This window comes from Syngnathoides biaculeatus, chromosome 23, assembly GCF_019802595.1.
Source record: "Syngnathoides biaculeatus isolate LvHL_M chromosome 23, ASM1980259v1, whole genome shotgun sequence".
NCBI classification, from domain to species: Eukaryota; Metazoa; Chordata; class Actinopteri; order Syngnathiformes; family Syngnathidae; genus Syngnathoides; species Syngnathoides biaculeatus.
In genome coordinates, this window is record NC_084662.1 from 7,067,095 (window position 1) to 7,085,132 (window position 18,038).

General features: G+C 44.1%; 2 protein-coding genes across 9 annotated transcripts; both read right to left on the minus strand.

Annotated features, from left to right (window-relative positions):
* Positions 1 to 360: 360 nt before the first annotated feature.
* Positions 361 to 5,950, minus strand: mpv17 (mitochondrial inner membrane protein MPV17). Of its 2 annotated transcripts, none has more exons than XM_061811706.1 (8): positions 5,890 to 5,950; positions 4,827 to 4,904; positions 3,802 to 3,917; positions 3,589 to 3,681; positions 3,394 to 3,489; positions 1,888 to 1,920; positions 1,737 to 1,789; positions 361 to 882 (listed from the first exon to the last, which is right to left on the minus strand). In XM_061811706.1, the coding sequence occupies exons 2-8, from the start codon at positions 4,897 to 4,899 to the stop codon at positions 813 to 815; spliced, it is 534 nt and encodes a 177-aa protein (XP_061667690.1). In that variant the 5' UTR covers positions 4,900 to 4,904; positions 5,890 to 5,950; the 3' UTR covers positions 361 to 812. The 2 variants fall into 2 exon arrangements, with proteins under 2 accessions (XP_061667690.1, XP_061667689.1); XM_061811705.1 differs by lacking the exon at positions 5,890 to 5,950 and adding an exon at positions 5,642 to 5,850.
* si:ch211-243j20.2 (uridine-cytidine kinase-like 1) lies at positions 4,828 to 17,980 on the minus strand. 7 transcript variants are annotated; one of them, XM_061811695.1, is made up of 16 exons: positions 17,822 to 17,980; positions 15,985 to 16,193; positions 14,418 to 14,524; positions 14,072 to 14,242; positions 12,333 to 12,404; positions 11,362 to 11,551; positions 11,226 to 11,287; positions 9,879 to 9,895; positions 8,984 to 9,082; positions 8,799 to 8,892; positions 8,649 to 8,711; positions 7,751 to 7,873; positions 7,557 to 7,664; positions 7,326 to 7,448; positions 5,890 to 5,985; positions 4,828 to 4,967 (listed from the first exon to the last, which is right to left on the minus strand). In XM_061811695.1, the coding sequence occupies exons 1-15, from the start codon at positions 17,920 to 17,922 to the stop codon at positions 5,893 to 5,895; spliced, it is 1,632 nt and encodes a 543-aa protein (XP_061667679.1). In that variant the 5' UTR covers positions 17,923 to 17,980; the 3' UTR covers positions 4,828 to 4,967; positions 5,890 to 5,892. The 7 variants fall into 7 exon arrangements, 6 of the variants coding, with proteins under 6 accessions (XP_061667679.1, XP_061667678.1, XP_061667681.1 ...); XR_009793769.1 differs by having other exon boundaries at positions 4,864 to 4,904; positions 7,292 to 7,448; XM_061811694.1 differs by having other exon boundaries at positions 4,875 to 4,904.
* Between the last annotated feature and the right edge of the window lie 58 nt (positions 17,981 to 18,038).

Here is an 18,038-nt window from a genome sequence, read left to right on the forward strand (position 1 = left end):
AACAAATTACAATTTTTTTTTAGCAGAAACAAAAGTGACAGTAGTTTACAAGCAAATAACTACTTTTACTATTGAAGCAAAATGTTTTGCCTTTTGACTCCAGAATGCATCAAATCTCAAGTAATCAACTAATTTTCACCTCGTTTTATTAACGTGCTACAAACTTGTATCAACCGCATGACTTTAAAGGCAATAAGTGGCAATTTGTTCATAAAACGTCTCGTGCAAAAGGAGGAAAAAAAACCCAAAAACCTTACTTGTGTTCCCGGTGCCGGCGCAGTTTCGGGGTTCCGCCGAGCACTCGCTGAGCTTCGTGTGCGGACGGGGCGGCGAGCACACGCAGTTTTTTTTTATACGCACACGCACACACACTCCGTGACGTCGTTGGCACCGACGCTAACTTTCACACTCACACGCACACATGCAACAGCACACGCACAACTTACTTTTTGTATTGAAAAGATTTCATGGGGATTTTTTTTCTTTCCATGTATTGCTGCAAAACTTAAGACATTTATTCACAATTAGCGCTTCCTACATATTCACAATGGCAACAATTTCTCAAGATTTTTTTTTTTTTTTGTACTTCATATGAAACTTTAAAAAGTTCTCACAGTAAGAAGTAAAAGTCGTACCGGCGCCTTGTGACACGCGGACCAGGAAGTGGATATATGCGAGCGTGATGTCCAAAATGAATTGCGTTAAATGCGTCATCCGGTGAGTCAGTTCGGTCACGTCGACTGTCGAGGGGGCCGCGGCGGGATTCCGACGACGACGGACGAACACAAAGGAAACGAGATGGCGGTGGCGGATCACAGGATGTTGGCCTTCCAGGTCAAGTACGAGTTCCAGGCCACGGCCACCACCTGCACCACGGCCAACCTGAGAGAGTCGCAAATGCCGTCACTGGGCTGCAAAAGGCCCCCCTCCGTAATTTCCGGCTCATGAACCGCGACACTTTCGACCGTGCGGTTTATGCGGTGGTGCGGCTAATTTGTGCTTTTTTTTTTTTTTTTTTTTTTTCCTGACGGCACTCCAGCGGAAAAGGGAAGAGTGAGACCGGTGGAATATATGTGCCGAGGAAGTGACTTTTACCGGTCCGGCCCTGTTAGCGCTTCGCTGGCGTGTTACTGCCGTGTCTCAGTGATTTTCACCGGTATGTTTTTTTTTTTTCTTTTTTAACCGGACCTGTTAGCGCGTCAGCGGCACCAGCGTGGTGGCGGTAGCGTTAGCGCTGCAGCACTAGGTTAGCGTTAGCGCAGTGGAACTAGCGTCAAACTCTCTGTGTACCGTCTTTCTTTGTAAATATCTCGCGTTTCAATGTGGCCACATGCGGCGTACGGATGTATGTACCAAATGTTATTTCCTTTACAAAAGTACTGGGTGAGGCTTAGAACCAGGTGCGTTTTGTAGGCCGGGAATTACGGTAATTTTATCTACAACGAGATTAAGGGCAAAGTGGACACTGTGGAGTATCAAATACTGCAGCGACCACAGCAACAGGATCCGCTGACATTAGCATTTGCGTCAATTTCCAAAAAGTAAATTTTATCCGACGGGAGAACGAGGGCACAGTGGAGACTGCGGACGCTAATACGGAAATGTAAAGCGCTAACGCTCGCCATCGGGCTCCACCGATATTAGAATCTGACTCCATTTGTGCGGGTAAAACGTGATCCGAGAGGACGACGAGGGCGCAGTGCGGCTATTTGGAGAATGTGGAGCGTGACACCGACCTGTGGTGCAGTGGAATGAAGTAGAAGTTGACCATCTGCACCGGTGGCCACAGCTGACACGTAAAATACACACAAACACCAAAAAAAGTCACAAAAAACACATTAAAAAAATGTAAATATTAAAAAAAAATCATCATCACTGAACACTCACGTAGTAGTTGGAGATTAGCGCGTCCGTGTAGTCCTGCGAAAAACATCACAAAAAACCAACATGAACGCCGCGTACTTGAAGGTCACGGCGTGTAAAAAGTTGAGCACGCAAACGTGTTTCTAATCATCGTCCGACATTTCTGCGCTCGGCTCATTTTCATGCGTCGTCGCGGACGTCTACGTGATTTGCGGAATGCGGACAATATTACAATGTTGCGGTTCCAGCGCTGCGTTCAAGGGCGCGTGACGCGAGAAAACACATTTTGTACAATATTAATGTTTGGACCGCACCGGAGGGTTCAAACTGGAACGACGGCAGTAATAAAGTTGCCATTTTTCTGTGTCTACTGTCAAAATGTTAATTATTATATTATTGTGCCGCCCCGCTTAGATTGCAGACAAATGGGGACGGTTACCACCAGCAGGTGACGCTGTCATGGGGGGGGGGGGGAATACCTTAGAATGTCACTATTACTTGAAACTACTGGACCAGATGTTATGATTATTTTTTCGTTTGTTTGTTTTTGATGAGTTAGCCAGCTACACAGCAGCTGACTCTCCGCTCTCATTGGCTGACGGCCACGTCACTCACAGGGTCAGGCCCCGCCTTTTGAAGCCATCTTTAGTCACAGATACTACAGTCGTCCGAAGTGGGGGGTGGGGTGGGGGGGGGACAGTACAAGGCCGTCCGAAGTAGAATAAAGTCGACATTAAATTAACAATAAACGATGAGTTCAATCACAGGTGTCAAACTCAAGGCCCGGGGGCCAGATCTGGCCCGCCACGTGATTTTATGTGGACCACAAAGCCAAATTTAGAGTCAATTGCCATGATTCTTGTAAAAATCTGTACCAAAATTTCAAATTGTCATCCATCACTTCTCGGAACGGATTGTGGTCGAAACTGGAAAAAAAAAAAAAAAAAAAAGAAAATAGTTGCAAAAAAAGGTAAAAAAAAAGATTGCGTGTGGTGTTTGTGATTGACTTTGTAATGTGAATTACCGCCACCTAGAGGACTGGAGTGGAACTGGCTTGAGTTTTCTTTGTAGAATTTCAGCAGAGGACATTCCTCCCGCCACACGGGCGCCGACATTATGAGCGTAAATATTTCATGCCGAGGCCAAAAAAAAAAAAAGTGTGTGTCTGGTTCCAACAGCGCGAGCGAGCGTGTGTTTGATCAGCATCCGCTTTGTCGTTTGTTTTGCGTCTCGGCTCGGCCATGTGGCCCCCCCCCCCTAGCGCCGTTTGAACGGCGCTGGCGCTTTCGGGCAGAAAGCTTGCGGTTACTTTTGCTTCTTTGCAGTGATTACAAATGGTCACGTTTGGACAGATAAGCACGAGCGTGAGCGCAAAATGTTCTCTCGGTGAAGAACGGGCAAAATGTCCTCTTGATAAAAGATTAGAAAGAGCCATATTGCATTTTTAAAGACAATTATTATTATTATTATGAGGAAGTTATGCTGCCGGCGGCGTGCGCTCAATCCGAACACTTTGATGCGAAATCTCACCCGGCGCAGCTTGGCGACGTTCTGGCGCACGCTCAGCCCGTTCAGAACGCCCGACAACGCCAGGAAGGCCCCCAAGAAGCACGGCGCGAAGCACAACTGGGACACAAACACAAAAGATGGATTTCATTCGGGAAAATTGTTTCAATACGTCTTCCCGTTCCTCGAACGCAGTCCGGGGTCGCGGGAGCGTCCGACCTGATCGATCATCATCTTCTTCACGGCCGCCCGCTTGCTGCCTCCCGTCACCAGCCGGTCCAGAATTTTGTACCAGCTGCCGAGGACCGGACCCTGCCCGCGGGAAGTGTTTGCCAAGATGTCAGCGCCCGCGCTACTCCCAGCGCCGACTTTCAAACCGTCAACGATATCGTCGGCTAGTTAAAAACAATGTCAAGGGATTATGGGGGTCACCACAAAGAAAAATCCAACGCTCATCATCTTGGCGGTGCGCCGGACGTCGTGCTGGGCGAGTCCTCGTCGTTCGATCAGCTGCTGCGAGATGACGTCGCCCACGCCCACCAGGGAACCTGCACAAACGCGCACGCCGACTTTGAAATAGCTCACGACAGTTTGCGCATACTTGCTTGGCGTGCCTCATCATCAGGATTTTGGCCTGTTTCACTGCCGCTTCCCCCTCCCGCCTGACCCGGAAATATTCTGGACTTGACATCTATTGACTTCATTTTTGGAAATGTATTTGAATTGGTTTTGACATCATAACGTCACAAAATCAGGGAGTGTGTGTGTGTGTGTGTTTTAGGGTTTTTAAAAACAAACTCAAAGGGTTAACTTTAGCTGGCTCACAGATGTAAGATACAATGGCGCCATCGAGTGGTCAACAGGTGAGCTGCATCCACTCCTCGACTACTAATTACTAAAACATTTCTGTCCGAGTCATTAAGACTCTGTAACGAACATTACTTATACCTGTAGGCTGAAAGATTACAAAATTACATACAGTATAATCTATCGTAAAAAAAAAAAAAAAAAAAAAAAAAGAGACTGCCTACTACTTTCAAGATTGGATTTCTCGTAAAGGTTTTGGTTTTAAATTAGAATCGAGACAAAGCTGTGGTTTAAAGTTGGGGTTTCGGGGCTGGGTAAGGTTTTTAAGTAGAGTTTGAAGACCGGGATCACATTTTAAACCAGAAATTGAAATAAAGATGTTGGAGCGTGTGAGTGGGTATTGGCGCAGTGTCCGATTTCCGATCGATTGGGCGATCAAGTGAAGAAACGCGCAATGACATTTTTGTCGTCGGAGCGAGATTGTTGATCTGCGGAACGGCCACCGAAGACCGCCGTGTGCAAACGTGACGCGCGTGCGATGTTCAAAGTTCTCGGCGTCTGTTGACTCTCCAAAGTTCACTTGAGTGTCCTCAATGACGCGCAAACCCAAGTGGAGACGAAATGTCAAGTTTGCGGGGGCGGATTCTCACCGGCGGTCACGATTTGCACCGTCCACGGGCGTCTTGCCATCAGGGCCTGGTAGGACCGCCACAGGCCCGCCATCCTCACTGTCGCCACCACCGCACAACACAAACATTGACAACAAATGGAGAATTTTGTGCAAGAACCGTCTACAAAAAAAAAAAAGTCAAAACTATGAATCAAATCTTCATATAATCAAAACATATTTCAGCTGTCATTGAGTGGATGTAGAAGTGTGATAGTACTGAAAACCTAAACTTCACTGACAAGTTGATCGCTCAAGTGAGGAAAAACGTGATTCCACTCAGTCAAAGAATGCAAATAAGCGACGTGACGTCGTTTATTAATTTAACTTGTTGGGCCGGAATTCCAATACACCCGTCATCACAATGCGAACAATTTACGAGAAATTTAGACAAATACAGCGCCAAAAAAATCAAGTGGAGCAGAGTCGTTTACTGTAATTGCGTCATCGTTTGCATACATAAACGACGCCGAATGAAAGAGCGGTTACTAAACCAAAGTGGGACGATGGAGTTTTTCTGCGACAAACGAGTGTCTTGGCGAAAAAGAATGCATCAACTTGAAATGTTTAATTTCCTGACAGACGTGTCGGCGTCACGTGCCGCTCCAGGTTAAATTGAAACGTCGCCTCGGTGGAAACGTGAGCGGAACAAGTTGCAATTCGACCACGGCAAACTTTCACGTTTCCGTGGTGGCCCGCAATGCTAACGCGAGCACAAAATTCGGGATTCTGCTGCTTACATTTTATGATTACAAATTCATTTGAAATGTTCAACTTCAGAATGATGCGTTCACTTACTTTCATCGGCTCAAGGCAAAATCGTACCCCCCCCCTTCCGTGAAAGATTACGTTTATATTAACATAATGTAACATGTTTTATAAAAAAAAAAATACATACAATAAAGTCATTGGTAGCTGATTCTGAAAACGACAGCAACTGACTAGCCACGAAATCTTTCCGAAATGTTCAAGTACAATTATGTATTTATTTCCCAAAACGAGCAAAACTGTAAACCGTGAACGATAACGGACTTTTGTGCGCTTACCTGCTAAACGGGACTTTCAAACCCACGACAGTCGCCACGGGATGATCTCCGACAATCGTGAAGGCCACACGCGATTACGCTTTCGTCACTTCCTCCCTGTAAATCGCCAAACAGAGAATGTCGCCCCCTGGTGGACAAAACCTTACACTTCAGACGACAAACAGGCTTTTTTTAAACCAAATTTCATTTTGAGTTTAACTGTGGGCATGTGATTAACTTTAAAACACAAGTAAAAAAAAAAAAAAACATTAACAAGAAAGAGTTTATTTAACCAACGGGACGAGGGTCACATTGGACAGTAGAGCAAAACGGATGAAATGCAGCCACTCAAATCTCGACTCCTCACAAAAAATAAAAACAAACCATGTCCCATAATGTCAAATTATAAGATTTGCCTGTAAAGTCAAAGTCCGTCAATAAGAATATAAATTAAAACATTCACACAGCTGAGATTTAGATTCAAATCAAGAGAATTGAATACTCCATAAGAAGTTTCACTAACTTGGTTCAATCATACTGGCAGGAAAATTTAAAATGAACAATAGCAAAATAAACACCACCGACAGTCATTTTGCAACTAAAGGATTCGTTTGGATGATCGAAGAAATTTAGAAGCAAGGTTGCAAATTACACAAATATAATGAAAGGCACCATAAAATACACAAAAAGTAAACCAAAGTTTTGTAATTCAAGTACAAAGAATTGTTATCATTCTTAGGGAAAGTCCGCAGAGTAAAGTCCTTAAAGTACTTCAAAAGGGCGTCCATAATTGCTGAAAGTAGTGACGTAAATATGATCACGCAACACAAACGCACATTGTTCAACAGGCAAAGGCTGCTCCGCTAACAAACGTAATCCGGGGTAGCTATGGTAACATTAAAGACGTAATTTTCTTCATTAGTTACCGTACAATACACGTGGTCCTAAGATGGAAAATATGAAAATCCTCAGTGGATTAAAAAGGGGAGTCGCTCTTGATGGAGCTGCAGATGAAGGGGAAACGAAATAAAGATCAAAATGTTCCCTTTTTTTAAAGTCAAACTCTTTATCAGATGAAAGTTTAGAAATAAAAAAATAAATCAAGTATTTGTTGGCACGCGTTTGTTCGTTCTGTGGACCTGGGACGCTCAGCGATGTCTCGTCACAAGTCCGCCTCGTCGTCACTTTCGAACCAGTCCGAGGGAGCGTCGGTGCCGAAGTAACGATCGCCAAAATTCCCTTCGGGGGGGGACAAAATGCGACACCTTGAAAGGCGGCATATCACGGATTCATTTTTATGCTATGAACAACAAAGTCATTCTAAACACAATCGTGCCGGACGGGTCTTTTGCGTTTTTATTTAAAAAAAAAAAAAAAGAAAAAACACAATTCCGAGATGACTTTGTGTGTGTGTGTTTGTCACCGATGCCCGGGATGATGTGGAAGCGTCCGTTGACCTCCTTGTCCACGGCGGTGGCGATGATGCGCACTTTGGGGAAGGCGTAGGCCACCGAGTGGACGCCCATCTCGGCCATGAGCAGCGACAGCAAGAAGATCTTCTCCTCGGCCGCGTCGTGGTCCTTTCGACGGACACGGTGTCAACTTCAAACGCGTCCGTCGCTTCTTTTGAGGGGCGCGTGCGCTTCCCCCTGCAGTCCCGGAGTGTGAATGACAACCGGCGTACCCACCAGCAGCACTCGGACGGCCATGAGCGCGGCGGCCCCGGTGGACACGGTGCTGTCCATCAGGATGACAAAATCCTCGCTGATGTCTTTGGGCAGCCGCAGATAGTGCAGCTACACTCGCAGAACACGAGACGTGTATTTGTACCAAATATCTTAGTGAGCAGTAGAACCCAACGGCGGCGGAGAGGCGGGCGTACCTCGGGTTCACCCGTCTCGAGGTTGGTCTGGATGAGGATTTTCCCCAGTCGGATGTCTTTGCACACGGCCCTGAGCGCCGGCTCCATGGTCTCGCCTGCCCTCAGGATGGACACGCCTGTGATCTAAACACCACAACAATAAAATCTGATGACATTACGCTGTACACCAAATCTCACATGTATAATAAGGTAAACAAAAAAAATAAGACATACCAAGGTTTAGATTTGTTATATACTCTAGCGATAACTCATTCAGTAAATGAGAACACGTATTATAGTGTGCATGTTTTTCCTCTAAGTACACTGCTGCTGGTTTAGGAATAATTTGTACTATAAAATTCATACAAGCCTTATGTAGCTGCCATAAGTGTCAGTTATAATACTCGAGTTAATTTCATGGTTTATTTATTTATTTGAATTAAAGAAGAATTGATGTTATAGAGAGAAAATTTATTTTTCTCAGTTCACGTTTATATAGGGGAACCTTGTTCACCAATGCTGTTGGTGTCAGGACTCTTATTTTGGGGCACCTCCTTTACAAAACATAGCAGCGGCAAAGATTCGAAGGGAGTTAGTTAGAAAGAGCAAGAGAAGCAACAATAACAACTCAATTTGGTCAGATGGTCAATGACCCGTATTTATTGTTTGTGTTTTGTCAACTATTTGTATAATATGAATTTTAATGTGTATTCGTTTCCTTTTGTATATAGTTCTCACGGCATATTTGGCATATAAGCTTGTGGACGTGCTAATAAAGGCCTGTGAAAAAAGAGCAACTTGTCCGGAGTGACTGATCTGGAGTTACTACACCTTACGTGTGAATATTTGTGTTGTGATAATTTGATTTCATCACAAAAGTATCTCCCTATAAATTTTTAGAAGAAAAAGAGACTCTTACTCGTTTACCGCTCAGCCTCCTGCCGTGATAGATGCCGCCCTGAGGCGTCTCCACGGTTACGGGCTGTAACCGAGCAGAAGAAGCAGTACTAGTTGGTTATCCCTGCTGGCGAACCGTTAAACGACGACACCGAAGCCAACAGAGGCGGACCTTGAGGGGCAGGAAGGAGAGGGCGTGTTCGAACAGGAGCCTCATTAATCTTTTGGAGTAGAAGACAAACTCGTCGCGGTTGGTCTCCCTGTTCCTAATGAGCGGATGACAGTGGGGGGGTGGTAACAAAAAAAAAAAATAATAATAATAACACGAGCCGATGTTTAGGCCGGTCTTGGCCTTACCTGATGATGGTGTGCATGCCGCGCACCTGCGGCGTGCTCTTCAGGACGCTCAGGGTGTCGGGCAGAGGCTGACCTTGGTGAGCCGACGCCAGAGCAGACCTGCGAATGGGAACCCGTCGGACTGATGCGTGAAAATCCTTTGCATACTGTCATGAGGCACTCAGAAGAACATCAATGCAACGTAAATTCAATCGTCACTTTATTTATTTTAGGCAACATAAATACTGCCAGTGCCAGCCCCAATAACAATCAGGCTCATCAAACATTTTATCACCATCAAGAATCTGGTAATATTTGTTACATTCATTGAGCTGCTCACCCCCCTCCCACCCCTGAAATTAGTTATTAAAATGTATTCGTTTTCTATTCCTTCATTTATTTAACTGTGGGGAATGAAATAATTGGTTGAGTTATTGTAAATGGTGTATTTTTTAATTTACTTTCATGAAATAATTGCTTACTTATCATAAAAATGAATAAGTAATATTTTCTTAAGTAGCTAAAAAATAACTGACAATTTCCATTCACAGCTTTTTTGCCTCATCGACAAATAACCTCACCATTCTATCTCTTTAAAAAAATGACAAATCATTTCACTTTATTATGTTACATGTGAATACACACGATTACCAGCACGTGGCGCTTAGCACCTTTAAAAGGAATCCTACAAATAATTTTGAAATGACATTTTTGCATTGAAAGTCCACCATGAAATATCAGACTTTTAATTTGATTTGATTTTTTTGGTGTGCATGTTCATGTCGAAAGCACTTCTGAAATGCGCTTTCAGTCGCATAGACAATTTAGTTTGAAAGGGTTTTAAACGTGTTGAAGTACGCTTTTCGTTTGACATGTTTAATAATTATACTACTGTTAGTAGTAAAAAGAGTAGTACCTCACAGTGATCTCCCGCTGGGATGGTCACACCGCATTCCGCCGTGTGGGGTGAGGGGTGGGGGTGGGGGGGGCGTGCAAGTACAGGAAGGACATAGACACGCACAACAAAAGCGGTGAAGTTGCCTGAATTCAGTTAGCAAGTGAACACAAGTGTGTGCGAGGGAGCAGACCGGTCATCTAATACATGCAGATTCTTAAATCAGGCCACCGAGCATTTGCATAATCAAGCGTCCCGTAATATTTGTTGCAGCAATTTTTTTTTTTTTCCTCCTGTGAGTATTCATTTTCATGCAGCTCATTAAATAATTAGTCCAGTAATATAAGGTCATTTATTGTACGAAAAAAAAAAAGGCAAAGTCTGTTTTTATGAATTGAATCTTAAATAGTTGTGTACTTAATCGTAATTACTGCGATTGGCCGGCGACCAGTTCAGGGTGTACACGCCCTCCTGCCTGAAGACCCTTATGAGGATAAGCAGCTCAGATAATGGATGGCTGGATTAATTAAAATTAAAAGATTTTGAAAATTACAAGAGAATGAATTTTATTACTGAAATGACTTTTGCAAATTCTCCAGGCCCATTTGAACCCGATTAACCTCAATGACAAATGACATGGAAAGCCACTGAGCCAATCAGATGCCTGAAGAAAGACACTTCTGGAAAAGCTACAACAACAATGACGGCTCCTTTCAAAAAAAAAAGAAAAACAACAACAACAACAACAACAGCTGCCATGTGTCCACCATGTGATCCGGTACAACCTGCTGAAGGCTCGGAAGCGTAAAACGCTAAATAATGCTAAGTGGACGCAAATAATATCACATCAAAACACGCGCGCAGACTACAAAGTGACAACAATGGAGGATCTCTTTCTTCTTACTCATGTTGTACCAAACAAAACAAGCAACAAGTTCAAGGAACAAACAACATTTTATAAAAAGTCACACAAAGCATTCCAGGAAGTTCACAATTTCTGAGCCGCTTATCCTCACATGGGTCGCGGGAGTGCTGGAGCCAATCCCAGCTGTCATCAGACAGGAGGCAGGATACACCCAGAACTGCTTCCAAATGAGGAAATATATTAATATTCTCTTAAAAGGAATTGACTGGTGTTTTTGTTGTTTTGTTGGAACAACCCTTCTCGTCTTCCTATTGTCATGAATTCATTGTACCTTATATTCCGTCTCTTTCGTAGCGGTTGCATCTGATTGGTGACAACGTGATTTTAGGATGAGTTCTGATAATTAAGCTTTGCCTTTTGTGAATATTCACCAACCAGAAAGTATCAACGAACCTTGTTGAACACCAAAAAAAAAAAAAAAGTGTCCTCGAGTGTGGCGTTACCTTCTCCAGCTGACTGTGAACGTGCTGAACGATCAAATCCAGCGCCACAAAATTGTCGCCCGCTGTGGCACAAAAAGCCGTCAAGATCTGGCTGGTCCGAGGGTCGCGAGGTAACCTCAAGTCGAGCGGAGCCGACCTCGGGGCACCACGATGTCGGCCAGCTGCACGGTGGGCTCGATGTACTGCTCGAAGGCCGGCTTGACGAACTTGTTGTACTGCTTGATGACGCCGGCGATGTCCCGCCCCCGCTGCGACACGTCCCGCTTCAGCCGGCGCGTGAGCCGAATGTCCGAGTCGGTGTCCACAAACACTTTCATGTCCAGCAGCTGGCCCAAAAATACAAAGAGCGGCATTGCGAGAGAAATTCAAACAAAACTTCATCCAATCAAAACAAAAACATATTGAGATGCTACATGTTGTGTTACATACTAAGTAATATAGTTTAATAATTGGACCGACAGCTCGGTTGAACATCAGGTTGGCACGAGTTTCTCAAGAGTTCTAAGGTTAAGGGTTAGAGATAAAAAACAAAAAGGATTCATCATGTCCATTAATGTCCGCCTACTGTACGTAGATAACAGCACATGTGCAGTGGTAGCAGCATGGTGGGTAAAGGATAGCTTTAGTGCTAGCGAGGAATAAATTATGAGTCAAGAAAACTTGAGGGGGGGGGGAATGAAAAAAAAAAAAAAAAAACGGGCCACCAAATTAAAATCATCCCAACGAATCATATAACAACAAACTATTGAATTTTTTCTGGTGAGAGCTAAAATTGCTGCCACGTCGCATTGACGTGGACAAAACCAAACAAAATATTCAATGGTTGTCCTGCTCTCATTGGACAGCGCAAGTGCACCTAATGGAGCGCCGGACCAGCGTGACTCCTTTGCATATCATCCCATTGCCGTCGTCGCGACTAGTAAGGAGGGCCCGCCCGCCAAACGCCATCCGTCACCGCCCGGACGCGGCTCGTTATTAACTTTGACGGAGGACGATCCCGAGGGAGACCGCCGGCCTTATCGCGCCGGTCCAGCTCACACGCACGCTGTAAACAGTAAAACAAAGGGAAGGGAGGGAGACTTCACTGAAAGTGAAAACAAAACAAACCTTCAGCAGTTCCTCGTTGGCGAAGGCCAGGATGCCCTCAAAGATGACGACATTGGCCCCGTACACAGTTTTCTGGGGGGGGGGGATAATTTAAAAATAAGGTTTTCTTTTTCTGTTTCCAAAGACATAAATCTGTATATTCTTGGTAAAAATAATATAATAAAATAATAATAATATAAAAATATAATAAAGAATGTACTATTTTTTATTAAAGAAGAAACTGTTTATTTTCTATTAAAATAATTGAAAAATCTGATTATTTTGTATGGAAATATAAAGAAACATTTGCCTTCTTTCCAAAACAGTACAAAGAAATTTAGTTCCATCTTGCTAAAATGTTTTTGGGGGTTTGTCTATTAGAATAAGAGAGATAAATAGTCAAATGCGAATACAAAATGATAACAACACACGCAAGGAGCCAATACGACAGACTCCAGTGGCATCGGTCACGTGGCCACACCCATTAAAGGCACAATACGATGGTTCTTTGATGAATTATACTTTTGAAAAACACATTTTCTACTTTTTTTTTTTTTCCCTCCGGGTGGGCACTCCGGTTTCCTCCCACATCCCAAAAACACGCAACATTAATTGGACACTCTAAATTGTCCCTAGGTGTGATTGTGAGTGCGACTGTTTGTCTCCATGTGCCCTGCGATTGGCTGGTGACCAGTTCAAGGTGGAGCCCGTTGACAGCCGGGATAGGCTCCAGCATTCCCTGCGACCCTCGTGAGGATAAGCGGCAGAGAAAATGGATGGATGGATGTTTCTATGCAATACACAGCTATGTAGTTACGAGCTTTGTCATGGCACAAGTCCAGCAGTTGTTTGATCAAAATTCTGCTGAGAGCAAAACGTACATAATATGTGTGCAGATCCAAAGACAAAATGGAGGCGAGGACGTGCCACCGTCAACAGTCAGCCTCTCGATCAGTGTCGCGTGGAAGTCGATAAAGCTGACCGACGATGCGCGGCCCGGCCGAGACAAAGCGGCCGGCGCTTTCTGTCGATTGCAAAGAAGCCGCTGAGTGTTTATCGATCGCTTCATTTGCTGCGTCCGCGCACGGGGCCCCTCCTCATACGCGACTTAGCGCGTCGCCAACACGCTCAAGAGCGGCCGCATGAACGACACTGAACTTCCTGACGGACCAAAGGAGGAGGAGGGGTTGGGGTGGGGGGGGGGACATGCAGCACCCTCGAGGGGAGACATGGGGGCTGTTTCAGGCTTTTGACTACCAGCAGCCGGTGCAAAGCGCCCGTAAAAGGATTTGTGAGCATGGACAGGCCATTTCCCATGAGGCTTTGTGCCTTTCAGCCATGAAATTACATCGTCAAGAAATAGAGAACAGTTGTCACGGCAGGATTGATTCCTTTGCGCTAACGTCCGGATAATTAGCACATCAAACACCCCAAAATAGGAATTTTAAATAAATAAAAACAACATTTGACAAAACATTGACAATTTCAACATAAAGTCCCCTAAAAATGCAATGTTGATTAAAATGGCAACGTATCATTTTGGTGGGGAAAAAAAAAAAAAAATCTGATGAAAAAAATCACCATAAATGCAATAAATCTTGATGAAAAATGAATAAAAATTTTAACATTTTGAAAAAAAAAAAAAATCACTGATGGAAAAAAAAAAAGGCCAATGAAGGCAATAATTTGTTCCTTGAATGACTTTTGACTTGAGGCTAAGTTTCTGCGAATTGTGTCCTCTCGCGAAAATGACGACGTACCCATTCTTTGCGTCTGCAGTGAGAAGTGAAGTCATACACGGGGACTTTGACGCTTTTTCCTTCCTTCAGCTTTCGCAGGACGTTGACCAATAGCTCAAAGTCGAAGGCGTCGGGGTGGTCGAAGTTGTACTCGCTTCGGGCCGCCAGCTCCTGTTCTTCTTTGCTTAGTACCTTGTAGTACACGCAGACAACTGTCACACCACCACATCGCTTATTTTAACTCCCCCTCATTCAAAAAGATTTTCATGGTCTCATTTTTTTTTTTTTTTTTTTTTACATCACAGATACATAACGGCCAGTTGAACAGGGGTGTGTGGACTTTTTGCATATTGTACCCGTTGAGTACCTTGTAGAATGAGTCCATGGAGAGCAGAACCACCCAAGGAATGTCCAGCGCATCAATGATCTTATTGGCGACTGTCGTTTTCCCAGAAGCACTTCCTCCACACAGACCTGAGGGAAGAACGCAAAGACTCTCGTGGACTTGAACGGCATTCGATTAGATTCGGGCCCGTCCCGGCGACAGCTAAAGTCCCATGGAACCCGATTAGCTCCTTCCAGAAGATTCATCGCCTTGAATGTAAAGTGATTGGCTTCATCCTCATCTACATATGTGGGAGTCTACCATGGCTTTTTTGTTTTTCCTTTAAGATGTCTGCACTGCACAATATCATTAAAAAGCCTAATACTGCTTTTTATTTGAGGCGTACAGGTTATCGGTGACATTATTGGTGGAGAAAGTTCTGGAATAGCTTGATCTCATTTTGTTCGAATCATAATAGTTGTGAATACATTCATCAAGTTGCTACTGACCGCCGCATTATGTATGTACGCACGTCCGTTTTTGTGTATGTGAATGCACCGTCCTTTCCGGGCTATAAGCCGCAACTTTTTTCACACGGTTTCAACCACGCGGTTTATGCGGTGATGTGGCTAATTTGTGCAGTTTTTTCCTAACGGCCGCAAGGGGGCACTCGAGTGGAAAAGGTAAGCGTGAGACCGAATTTATGTGCCGAGGAAGCGACTTTCACCGGTCCGGCCCTATTAGTGCTGCACTAGCGTGTTACTGCCGCGTCTCAGTGATTTTTACCAGTACATATATTTTTTTAACCGGCCCTGTTACAGCGGCGGCGCTAGAGTTAGCGCACACAGCGGCGTTAGCGTTATCGCGACGGTGCGAGCGTTAGCACGGCAGCACTAGCGTTAAACTCTCCGTGTACCGTCTTTCTTTGCAAATAACATATACATATAAATAACTTGCTTATAACCAAGTGCGCTCTCTAGGCTGGGAATTACGGTACTCACGCTTAGAAGAAATCACACACAAAGATATACAAAAAACACTAAATGCAATATTACTATATACTGTACAACCAGTACAAGCAGTTCATACAGTACCTCGCTCATGAGCTCCATTTTTTTTAATCATCAAAAACTGTAATGAAAAAAATCTGCATTAAATAAGGTTTTTTGGGAGTAAAATATGAAAGGACATTAAAGCACTGTGGGTGGTTTTATTAGCTGAACAACGCAGCAAAATAATCCCAGCAGCTGGAAAATGAACCGTGAACGTGTATGTGTGTGTACTGTGCTTAAACACATGGGGACAGCACAGGAGGACATTACTGTATGTTAATTTATGTATTTGATGTAAGGCTCCTTTCAAACGCCACTTAACACTGCGCTGTCAACTAACCCATTCATTGTGCATGTACTGTTGCGGCACAACTTAAGTGTTTTGTGTTTATGACATATTCCTATTCCGGTGTGCCACTTCTTTTATACATTATGACATAGAAATGTTAACTAGAACATTGCCTTTAAAGTAGCTAACAGTCTGATAACCGTGACTGTGTAGTAGTGAAGCTGTTTCTAACACTTTTACCAACAAGCGTCACTCAAAATTCTCCTACCAATTACAAAGGCCTCCTCGTACGTGGTCCCGGTGACGTTGTACCAAGGGGGCCTGCCAGCTGTGTAGATGGTCCTCTTGCTGGTCCTCAGCAGCGGGGGCTTCGTCTGCGACTGGTTGGTGGTGCGCTTTTGGGAGGACGAGGGTGTGAGGGGGCAGCAGCGAGGCATGCGGCACGGGAGGCCCTGTAGGGAATCTTCTCCACTCCCGCTGATTTTTAAAAGAAACACACAAAATGAGATTCGATATAAATATTTCACTTTTAAGAACATCATTCGTGTCGAAATTGTGTGGTGAATGTTGAAGACTGCAAAAAAAAATCTCGTGAAAAAAATCCAGAAATAGAATGAGAGACTCGAAGTTAGAATAGTTTGAATGGGTCAAAAAATGTGGAAGGAGTAGGTAGTTATGTAAAACGTCTTATGTTGGGAATTTTGTAATGTTCTGGGAATTATGAGAATGGGGACAATTTCCAAAATGTTCTGAACAAGTGAAACAGTTTAAAGTTGGAATATTTGATGAAGAAATGTGAAAGAAGGAAGTCATTATGTGCCATTCTAATCGATATTTAGTATTCTATTCTTCAACGCTCACTCGCTAACGAGTGCTTTTCAGTGCTTGCTGCCATCAGATATGCCCGATGTGCTCAGCGCGACCCCACGCTGCTCCATTCTGGGCATTTTTTTTTTTTCTAATGAAACAACTGCAAGTTCCACAAAGCTATTCAATTTAAAAAAATGGACTCAAACAAATATCACTTATTTTTGACCTAACTCCACTGATGAATGAAGTCAAATATAGTTGGATGATGATTATTTCATAACTTTGTGGGACTTGCCGCCGCTGTTCCTGCGGAGCCGGGACATGACGTCCGCTCACTCTGGGATCTCTGTCCTGATTTTATTTTATTAAAATCCTCTGCAGGAGTTTTGCTGTCGGTGCGGTTGAGGGGGAGGGCGGTGGTAGGATGGTGCCGACCCTCCCCAGGAATACGCAACGATGCCCGGGAGGCAGCTGACAGGTGGGGCCGCAACTCGCATGAGTAAGGCTGTCATCACACGGCAGAATATACAAAACAAAAAAAAAAAAAAAATCATGGTCGTCGCAGTCGCTGATGTCATCAGGTGGACTCTACAAGTGAATACCTTTGACACACACACGCAAGAAAGGGAAAACGTGTCGATATGATGAAAACTATCAGTTTGGATGGAAAATGATCAAATGATATTAAATAGGAATGTAAAATACAACTTTTTTTTCCCCAGGATACTAGCACAAGTATCCGCCCGGGATTTTGCCGGTACTGTTTACAGATACCATTAATACTTTTGAGGTATGAAAGTGTCAATCAACACAATGATGTCATTTTGAACAAGGACCTTTCTTCCTTCTGAGCACATAATTATTTGCCCGTGTCAAACTGATGTAGCGCCAACTATTGGCGAGGAGGACTTATTAGATGACTTTAAAAAAAATAAATAAATTAGTACCCGGTACCTTGATAAAAGTTTGGTAAAGGACGCTCTTCACTATTAATAATTTCAACATGTAAATTTGATTTTGGCCATTTCACTGTACTGAAAAAAAAAAATCACGTATATATCACTGTAACAGCTTTTCTCCTATGTCCGTTATAAATACCCAATTTTCCACATAAATGCGTTCGACGTTTACTCCCAAAAGAGTTTTTGTATTTTCATTTTGTTTTTTTCTCTCGTTGGCTTGGCGTCGTCGTTATCTGCTGTTGGAGCGCCAAGCTAGCTGCGTTACCCTGCTGCTAAGCTCCCCTTTCGCTTGATGAGTTCCGCGTCGAAACGTTTCCCACAAGCGGCCTGTACCTGTCGGAGAGCGACACGGTTCTTTCGCGGCATTCCCCGCCGTCGGAGGGTGAAGGCTGAGGTTGCTGGTCCGACTGCGTCCGGCACCACGCGGAGCTCATGTTCACGTTTTTGCTCACAACGGCGCGGTTGAACCAAATGCTGTGACGTCATGACGTGTAGAAACGTAACGGCGGAAGTATCTTCAACTGTCGTGGGCATTTTGAAAATCATATAA

Coding starts and splice junctions, on each gene's coding strand:
- mpv17 (XM_061811705.1), bottom strand. Junction 3,682..3,801: donor GCGTTGGATTTTTCTTTGTG/GTGACCCCCATA, acceptor TCCCGCGGGCAG/GGTCCGGTCCTCGGCAGCTG. Junction 1,790..1,887: donor CGCTAATCTCCAACTACTAC/GTGAGTGTTCAG, acceptor TTTACGTGTCAG/CTGTGGCCACCGGTGCAGAT.
- si:ch211-243j20.2 (XM_061811693.1), bottom strand. CDS start 17,922: ATGAGCTCCGCGTGGTGCCGGACGCAGTCGGACCAGCAACCTCAGCCT. Junction 16,194..17,821: donor ACCGTGTCGCTCTCCGACAG/GTACAGGCCGCT, acceptor TTTAAAAATCAG/CGGGAGTGGAGAAGATTCCC. Junction 12,405..14,071: donor ACTGCAGACGCAAAGAATGG/GTACGTCGTCAT, acceptor CCCCCCCCCCAG/AAAACTGTGTACGGGGCCAA.